At 47.4% G+C, this 10,167-nt stretch overlaps 1 protein-coding gene across 1 annotated transcript; it reads right to left on the reverse strand.

Annotated features, from left to right (window-relative positions):
* Nucleotides 1-4,745: 4,745 nt before the first annotated feature.
* LOC125536634 (sphingosine kinase 1-like) lies at nucleotides 4,746-8,913 on the reverse strand. The gene is made up of 10 exons (XM_048699887.1): nucleotides 8,406-8,913; nucleotides 7,257-7,379; nucleotides 7,054-7,154; nucleotides 6,832-6,904; nucleotides 6,486-6,572; nucleotides 6,286-6,363; nucleotides 6,064-6,134; nucleotides 5,529-5,831; nucleotides 5,182-5,304; nucleotides 4,746-5,065 (listed from the first exon to the last, which is right to left on the reverse strand). Exons 1-10 carry the CDS (start codon nucleotides 8,794-8,796, stop codon nucleotides 4,868-4,870), a joined length of 1,548 nt encoding a protein of 515 aa, XP_048555844.1. The 5' UTR covers nucleotides 8,797-8,913; the 3' UTR covers nucleotides 4,746-4,867.
* Between the last annotated feature and the right edge of the window lie 1,254 nt (nucleotides 8,914-10,167).

A 10,167-nucleotide genomic window follows, 5' to 3' on the forward strand; every position in this document is an offset into this window, starting at 1 on the left:
GAGGTCTTTGAAATCGACACATAGGCGCCAGGATTTACCCTTCTTTGGTACCATCACCAGGTTTGCTAGCCAGTCCGGGTGTTTTATTTCTCTGATGAATCCGGCCTCGAGTAACTTGGCTAGCTCCTCCCCCATGGCTTGTCATTTGGGTTCGGAAAAATGTCGCAGTGTTTGCTTGACCGGTTTATGTCCCTTTAATATATTGAGGCTGTGTTCAGCCAATCTGTGTGGGATTCCTGGCATATCAGAAGGGTGCCAGGCGAATATGTCCCAGTTCTCACGCAGGAACTCTCGTAGTGCGGCATCGACACTTGGGTCGAGTTGTGCTCCGATGGATGATGTTTTCTTGTGATCCATCGGGTGGACTTGAAATTTGACTATTTCATCTGCTGGTTTAAAGGAGGTGGATTTGGGTCGTTTGTCCAGGATTACGTCATCCCTATCCACAATAGAGCGCGGCGCGGTTAGCTCTTCGGCCATGAGTATTTCAGATAATGCCTCGAGGGCCAGGGATGCGGTTTTATTTTTGGCGCGGAGTGCTATGTCCGGATCACTGGCAAGAGTGATGATATCGTTTGGCCCGGGCATCTTGAGCTTCATGTACCCGTAATGAGGTATAGCTTGGAAGCGTGTACATGCGTCTCGCTCCAGTAAGGCGTGATATCCGCTGTTGAAAGGGGCCACTTGGAAGGTTATCTCTTCGGACCGATAATTCTCCTGCACATCACGCCTCCCGACTAGGAAAGATTCCCCGGAAGGTCGTGCTACTTTGCTCGATGCGGCTCCTATCAATTTCCATTTTGTTGAGCGTGTCCTTGTAGATGAGGTTTAATCCGCTGTCGCCGTCCATGAGCACTTTGGTGAGCCGGAATCTGTCCACAATTGGATTAAGGCCCAAGGCGGCTGGTGCCCGGACTATTCAGAATTTTGGTTCATCACTGGCATTGAAAGTTGTGGTCGTTTCGTTCCAAGGGTTTATTTCTATGACTAGGTAGACTTCGGCGAGGTTGTGGAAAGCCCTTTTGCGCCGATTGTTAGAAGCGAAAGTTTTGATGACTGTTAATACGCTGGGGTCGTAGTCTTCCAAAGGGTATTGCACTGGTGTATTTTTGGTGAGGATATCCTCGCCGCTTTTGGCCACTTGCCGGAGTATCCAACATGCTCTAAGGCTGTGGGTTGGTATGGTGTCCGACGTTGCATGTATTTTGCATGGCCTATCGAGCCATCCTTCCAGAATGGTTCCGCACCTTGTGGTGTGCTTAAATTTCTTTACTATTGGATCTGGTGCATCGCGAGGATGCATCCTTTTTGTCTGGATGAAGGGTTGAGTGGAAATTGGTGGTTCCCAGAGAGCTGCCTGAGTTTTCCAGGCACTTTCCATTGCGTAGTACTTTTGTATGATGGTTGCCAAGTCAGCGAAGTGTAATACGCGACGGCGATTGATGGCGTTGAGGAGTCCTTCATCCGTGCAATTATTGCAGAATGCTAAGATCGCGTCTTCGTCGCGGCAATCTTTAATCTTGTCTTTGCTCAGGAGGAATCTTGCCCAAAAGTGATGGACTGTTTCCTGAGACTGCTGTCGTATGTTCCTGAGATCGCGTCTATCTGGGTGGGTGGTTTTAAATCCGAACCCTGACCCAATTTGGAATCCAGAGTTTGAAGAATTCCTGAACTTAATAGCTCGGGCTCCGGGATATTGACCGATTTTTCAGGCCCGTCGTCCGATTCTAGGTTCGGAGGGCGAGCTATGTCTTTCCGAAGGTAGGTGTCCGGTTCTTCGAACTCGGAGATCCGAACCCAGTTCGTCCTCAATATAGAGGAAGAATTGTCGTCTTGCTCCTCGACTACCACTATCTGGTGGCTGATCGGCGGAGATTTAATTTCTCTCTAGTCGGGTTTAAGCCCGATCCGATCGTAGTCCGTGGAGACCCCCAGGGCGGCGATGCGATCTAGGAGCTCGTTCAAAGACGATAACTCAGTTGGATCCATCTGCTTAGAGTATTCAGAGCTAACACCGAGGTGGTTTTCGATGACCCGAGAAGTCATCATTGGCCTAACGGCCGTAGGGGCGGTCATAGTAAAGCCACCCAGCCAGAGGGTTTGGCCTGAGGTCAGGGCACCTCCGGCGGTGATATTGTCCTTGATAACAAGGCGAGCCATCAATCCTGTCTTCGACGTCACAGCAGAACTCTCAATGAAAGCACCAATGTCGGTGTCAAAACCGGCGGATCTCGGGTAGGGGGTCCCGAACTGTGCGTCTAAGGTCGATGGTAACAGGAGACAGGGGACACGATGTATACCCAGGTTCGGGCCCTCTCTATGGAGGTAATACCCTACTTCCTGCTTGATTGATCTTGATGAATATGAGTATTACAAGAGTTGATCTACCTCGAGATCATAATGGCTAAAACCCTAACATTCTAGCCTGTATGACTACGAATATGATTCTTCATCCCTACGGACTAAGCCCTCTGGTTTATATAGACACCGGGGGGGACTAGGGTTGTACAAAGTCGGTTACAGAGAAAGGAATCTTCATATCAGGACGCCAAGCTTGCCTTCCACGCCAAGGAGAGTCCCATCCGGACACGGGTGAGAGTCTTCGGTCTTGTATCTTCACAGCCCATCAGTCCGGCCCATGTCCAACAGGTCGAACGCCCGAGGACCCCTTAATCTAGGACTCCCTCATCGGCCTCGCCGGCCTCTTCGCCGGTGCACTCGCCAACCTCGCCGGCATCTTCGGCGGCACCTACGCCGGTGGCCACGATCACGCCGCCATCTTTGCCGCTCTCTCAGTCTTTGTATGGGCTCAAGCAGGCTCCTCGCGCCTGGTACCAGCGCATCGCATCATTTCTACATCAGCTTGGCTTCCGCTCCACTCGCTCCGATGCTTCACTGTTTGTCTATCACCAGGGCGATGATATCGTCTTCCTGCTGCTTTACGTCGACGACATCATCTTGACAGCATGCTTGACTGCTCTTCTTCGACAGCTCACTAATCGTCTTCATGCTGAGTTTGCCATTAAGGACTTGGGTCCTCTGCACTATTTCCTCGGGGTCGAGGTTATTCGTCGAGTAGATGGCTTCTTCCTTTATCAGCGGAAGTACGCTCATGAGCTTCTTGACCGTGCTGGGATGCTTAACTGCAAACCCGTCGCCAGGCCTATCGATACGAAGGCTAAGCTCTCTGCCACAAATGGTTCTCTAGCTTCGGATGCTCCGTTCTACCGGTTGATTGTTGGTGCTCTTCAGTACCTCATCCTCACTCGTCCGGAGCTACGATGTGCAGCAGGTGTGCCTCCACATGCATGCTCCTCATGATGCTCACTAGACCTCGGTGAAGTGTACTCCCTCCGTCCGGTAAAGAGTGTATGTTTGGCTTCAAATTTTATCCACAAAAGAGTGTACTTCTATCTTTCCAATGTACTTTAAACTAGAAAAAATACTTCTCTCTCATCACACGGTAATCAAGACCAATAACAATCTACACATGGTCTTTTTAATTTCTACATGCACTTAGCTCATTGGGGGTTGATTAATTAAAGAGAAGAGAGATGGTGGCTTGCACTTTTCCAATGCATTTTTTACTTGACTCCATAATTTGTCCTAAAATATCTAGATGTACACTCTTCACCGGACGGGGGGAGTATTGTTCGCTATATCCGGGGCACTATGGATCTGGGGTTGTCACTCCAAGCTTCGTCTTCTCTGGACCTGACCGCATACTCTGATGCTGACTGGGCCGGCTGCCCCGATACGCGTCGTTCCACTTCTGGATATTGCGTCTATCTTGGACCATCACTCATCTCCTGACCGTTCAAGCGACAGCCTATTGTCTCTCGCTCCAGCGCTGAAGCAGAGTGCCGCGCGGTTGCTAACGTCGTTGCAGAGTGTTCATGGCTTCGTCAGCTTCTTCACGAGCTCTTGTCTCTGTTTGACAAGGCCACCATTGTCTATTGTGACAACGTCTTAGCTGTCTACCTCTACATCAAACCGGTTCATCATCGACACACCAAGCACATTGAGATTGATATCCATTTTGTTCAGGAGCAGGTGGCTCTTGGCCATGTACGCGTGTTACATATTCCCACTTCCCCGTAGTTTGCTGACATCATGACCAAGGGCTTGCCTACCGCGTCCTTCGAGGAGTTCCGATTCAGTCTTTGTGTCGACCATGGTGCCGCTTCGACTAGGGGGGTGTTGAGATGTAAATATTGCATGTGTATTTCTTGTACAACAAGCCCTCCTCCTTCCTTGTATAGTTGAGTACGTGGCTCCTCTATGTACTTATGTATACGTGCATATGGGCCCGATCAATATATCGTGACTTGCACATATCTTCTACACCCGTATCCGGCAAGATATAGGCTGGATATGAAACCTGAACGTTTGGGCTAGGTGTGAGTGGGGTTGGGTGGCGATTTGGCGACCAGGTGGTGTCCGGGTTGGGGGAAGAGGGGGTGTTCGAGGGGTCAACAGTGACTAATAAATGTGGTCGAAAATTATGGAGATTTCAGGACAGTCAAACTTCCTTTGTACTGCAAATCAGCGGAGAACAGTACTCATCATACCACGCTTTTTTGGTGCGTCTTGGTCAATGCCAACTACAACCAGAGTGTGACGCATCAACTTTCGCCAAAAAATATCCCTTTCCTGCACCTAGTCAGATTCCCCTAAGGTCTTACACTTTTGCCTTTTGATGCTCAGTTCTGACTGAGCTCTGACGCTATCGGTTATATCCAGGATTCAGACAAACATCGACCGCCTCTTGCATTTCAGTGTGAGTATTTACATACGACATGTGCTGAGGCGCAACCATGAACCATGTGAGAGGTAAAGAACAGGGGAACAAGTGAGAAAGAATTCATCATCTTGGGGAGAAGATGGTGGCCAGCCCCTGATCCACCGTCAGTTGGATAGGGGGGCCATACGCCATCAGATGCTCCGGCTCTTCCTTGGTTTGGGACCTGTCGCCTCTCGCGAGGACCTCTCCGTCGGAGTCGATGATGCCGCCTATGGTGCTGCTGCCGACGCGCAGGCCCGGCTCGATCCGGAGAGCCTTCACCTGTTAGTAGCAGAGATGCAGAGATGATGACAATTCAGTAGATGCATGACCATACATGTTTGGAGTAAGTTCTTTGACAGTGGATTCTGGGAGCTCATGGGGTTACTTAAACATACCTTGAAGTACTCCACATAGGGTGATTCGATGTAGCTACCATCCTTCATCCGAAGCAAGAGCCCGAGAGCAACCGACCATGGGCAATCCTTGATTATAGCTGCGTCCAAGTAGCCATCTGCAAACTGCAGGGTGGTAAAGGATAATTATTAGCCTATGGAGCCAAGATTGACAATGCCAATGACTGATCATGAACGCTGATATTCTTACAAACATAGGAAGAGCACTAGATTTTCAGGGCAAATAGATTACTCAACAAAGATTCCAAGTGTTGTATGAGAGTATTTTTCAGCCTTCATATTGTATTCCATGCATATGAAGGAATGGAGCAATATGGAGTGAGATTAACCTGTGCTTGTGGTGCTATCATGACACCTTCACTAGCAAAAGCAATGTTGCTGATCCAAACGTTAACAAACGGACCCTTCAGTGATCTCCATTCGAGATCAGCATCGTCAGTTGAAGGACCTGAATATGTACATGTTTCATTATTACAAACATCTGTTATGTCTCCTTCGGCAGCATTGGTAGCCCCATTTGATTTACAGCTGATAGTTTGCTCCACGGGATCACCAAATCCTTCATATCCTGGGGCAGGAACAAAAAGAATACGCCCATTGTACCGTCGCAAGTTCACCGCACGTAGAAGGGACTGAAACAAAGTCAGAGCAAAGAGTGAATTTACTACATCGATATTTGAAACACACTTCTATCGGCCTCTGTCAGCACTCGAGTATTAAAAGGCATCGAGTATATTTTGTTAATTGAAAATCCGCAGTTGGAACTTTGTCTAAGAACTCTCAGATGCATCTGATGAGGCAAGAAAGCATATTATACAAATGAGCGAGGTGTTCTATAGAAGCTTTTTAGAGTATGAACCATACATAGAAGTCGATGCGAGCGCTTCCCATCCACCTAAACTTTTCTGACTCAATATCAATATCAGCTACCAAACCTGCAGTTCATAAATCATTTTCAGGTTTGTGAAATATATATATTGCCATAAAACTATAAGAGTGACAGAAGAAGCTCTCAGAAGGGTGGCCAGTGTTATCAGTTGTAGTTTGGAAAAAAAAAAGGCAGCATCAAACTAATACAATGCCTACCCCATGTAAGCATCATGACACTGAAAAACTTTGTCTTTCCTTGCACAACAGAAGTGACATCGAGGGCACGTCTGTGACCTGTGTTGCGGGAAGGTTGTGTCAGCTTTTATTTGTACACATGAAAATGTAGATTGTTTTGGAGGATACATAACATGGCTGTGTAGATGAGGTGTGACAAAGATCAAGGAAGAAAATACTACCTCTGATGATTGCAAACACAGCATTTGACATCGAGAAGGGTTCACCAGCAGAATGCAATAGACCTTGCACCATTCCATTTCCAGTACCTGTGGTGCATGTAATAACATGTGAAATTTGTGCTGAGCATTACCAATGACATTAAAGTACCCAGATGCTTCACCAGGGACGAACAAAAAACACAAGTTACAGACTTACAGCTACTCCTTAGTGGGAACATAAGCTATTGACAATTCTAATGTTTTTAGAAGAAATAATATTACAGGATAAACGGCCCTAACGTATAGTACGGCTCACCGACGCGCAACAATGCAGCACTATGATAAGGATATTGCAATGATCATGTACCTGCTGGAATGATCCCTAGTGGCACTTTTATTGCTTTGTCCCAATCATCTCTTTGCAGCAGACCATTAACAACCTAAAGTCAACACAAAATATATTCAACCCAAATAGAGCATACAAGCAAACAGATTAAAGAAGTTCAAAAGATTATGAATGAGATCTGAAGATACTGAACAGAGTGTATCTTCCAGCAGGTCTCATTTGAGAATAATATATTTTGCTAACCTCTACAAGGATACCATCTCCACTAACACAAACGATCCCATCATATTTCTTAAGATCCAGTGAACCAGCAATTTCTTGAGCATGAAGACGGTAATTGGTTTCTGAGGACGTTTCACACTTAAAATTTAGTATAGCCAAAAAACAAAGAGGGGCACGACATCTATCTTTTCATAAGTAGAAAATTTATAAACATTGATCACAACCTTGCATGGTGTAAAGGATGTGAGCAGCTTCAATAAGAGGCAGAACTTCGGTTTGGAAAATCTTCCGCCCACCTCTCTTCCCACCGTAAGGGTTCACTATGAAGAACAGTCTCTTCGGTCGACCTATTATCCAATGCCATATAGTGCAAGGAACAGATCAGCATTCGCGAACAGTCAATGTCCTGCATGCTTGTGTTCAGAAGCGTAGACACTCACAAAGTAAGACCAAGCAAACTAGAGCTGATAAGAATTACACAATGCCCGAAAAATCTTTGGATGTTTGGATCATAATTATGGAAATACTCGAAAACATAAAGTTGGTTTCGCATTTAATTTTTTGGGGAGTGCCTACAGCTCAGTCGATTGAAAAATACTAACTATTCCTCAATCGTCTCCGGGAAAAACAATAGAGAAAATAACTGCCGAAAACTAAAAAAGAAAAACCCGCACGAATCTCCACGCGCAATCCGATGGCTATAGCATCGATTGAGCTATAGCTATTTCTCATTCGATTGAGAAATAGCAAACCCGTTTTTTCTGTGTTACAGTCCGATGGAACAGTCCAAAGCATTAATGGGGAAATTGATATTGATAAGAGCACTTAATCAAAAATAGAAAATGACAGGCCTATAAAATATCTCCAACTATAAATTAGGAATGAATTAAGAAGGGCGTCGTGTAGGAGCAGCATGATTCTCTGGCCTCAACAGGAGAAACCACTACTACAAGAATGGAGTTGCGCATTTGACGGCTTGACCAAATCATGTAAAAGAGGTGCCCAGGACACGCAACCTCCGTAGAAACAGCAAGGAAGAGGGTTCTCTGGGCGTTCCAATCCAGAATTCATTTCTTCAGCTTTCGGTTAACCGAAACGGATCGAGCCGCTGGGTTTGCGCTGCTTCCTGGCTATCTTCAACAGTCATTTCCTGATTCTAACCAGGTCAACGGATTCCACCCAGCCCGCTGCGCAACCTCGATCAGGTAAAAGTAAGCACGAGGCCAATTCCTCCAACCATAACAGAGAAGGAAATCTTCTACTGGTAACCAAATCGCACCGAGAGTCGACCGAAAGAGGAGCTACGAGATCACCGAATCACAACTTTAAACTGAACAAAAAAGCAGAGGATCAGAGAATTAACTGGTGATTACCAAGCGAGGCGAAGCGATCTCTGATGGCATGCCCCCACCTCTCCGCGGCCTCCTCGCTCTCCATCTCCACCGCCACCTCCCCTCTCTTCCTGTCCTCTGCACCTCCGCCGCAGCCCACCGGAGACGGCGGCCTCCCCGCGCCCGTCACGTCCCCCCTCGTAAAGGTCGCGAGTTTGAGAGCCCTGCCCTCCACCTGGAACCCGAGCACGTCGGACTCCAGCTCCAGCTTCCGCCTTCCACCGCTGTCGCGGCCGGCCGCGGTGGGGCGCCACGCCAGCTCGGCGCTGGAGAGCGTGGCCTCCGCCGCAGAGCCGTTGACCCGCACGGGCTCCACCAGGGCCTCCGCCCGGGGCTCCGGTGGGCCTCGCGCTTCGGCCTGCGGGTCGGCCATGGACTGCAACGAGACGAGACGAGACGGAGGAGCTTCAGCTGGGAAGTATCGATGTGGTTGGAGCGAGCGCGAGCTTGGGAGAAGAAGGCGACGTGGTGCGGCGTGTTATTGTGGTTTTTTCTCCGGTAGACCAAACTCACCCGCTCAAATAGTTGGCTAGCCTAAAATTTGGAAAATCTTTTGGGTTTATTCATGAGTTGCCAAAATTGACAAGAAAAACAAACTATAATGAGCAAATAGTTATTGGCATACCAAAAGAAATTGCCGACCATCTAAATAATAACCAAAACTGGTATGGTGAGATTTAATAGCTATCTGAACATACCCTATGCAGAGGGCCTTGTCTCTACTTCTCTACTCGTTTTTTATTTAATAATAATTTTTTAAAAGAATAAGGTTCCATCTCTCGTTCACCGTGCGTTTTGCTCGCAGCTTTTTTTTCAATCATCCGCACTTCTGTCCACGGCGCAACCCCACTCCCCCACCGGGTTTCCCCCTCCTACAATCTAAATGGCCGGCAAAACCCGGCTAGGCGAACACACCCACACTATCACGCCGCCTCCCAGATCATCCGTTCCGCCCCAGTCCCTCCCCGTCGCTGGTCTACCCTCCTCCACCCAGAGCCGCACCCCACCCCTTTTTTCTCCCTCCCTCCCGCGAGTGGTGTCTCTTTGCTTCGAGAGCGGGATTTGTTGATGTGGGTCGTGGAGACTACGAGCTCCGATGGGCCGTAGGCACTAAAGTGGGTGATGTGGATGACCCCCCAGCGTTGGGGAAGGGTGGGGTACCCATCCTGGTGGTTATCGTTGGCGTCAACCGCCAAGACACGGTCCAGCCTCACTTGGCCATCGGCGACAAAGTGAGGTCAATGCCTCTGTTTCCTTACATGGCCCCTTGGTGAATGTCACATCGTGACCAGTGTGACCTGCGGTGTAAGTTTCATGCATTTGTTGTTGCCTTGGGCACGTGTCCCCTGGCGAATTGTTCCTTGCAAGATAATTTCTCTTGCTGATTTGTTCTCCACACTTGTTGATTTGAGGGGACGAAATTGCTTGTAGATATCTTACATATCAATATCTACCTAGAATTTTGGTAGACCTTCCTAATTTATCAATGCAGTAAATTCATTATATCATACATACTTCAAGAAAAAAATGAGCTTGTTTTATGTGAAATTTAGTTTTTTAAGTTTCCATTGACCTTTCAGAAACTTTTGCACCTTTGAGATACTACTCCATTAATCAAGTATTCTGAATTAAGGTTGTTGATCACACTCATCTTGTTGAATTTCAAAAGATGAAAGGTGATGCTTTTCGTTTTCTTTGGATGTTTATTCAGTTCTTAAAATTATTCAGAGTTTTTGAAAACTTA

This window comes from Triticum urartu, chromosome 2 (genome assembly GCF_003073215.2).
Source record: "Triticum urartu cultivar G1812 chromosome 2, Tu2.1, whole genome shotgun sequence".
Classification (NCBI taxonomy): domain Eukaryota; kingdom Viridiplantae; phylum Streptophyta; class Magnoliopsida; order Poales; family Poaceae; genus Triticum; species Triticum urartu.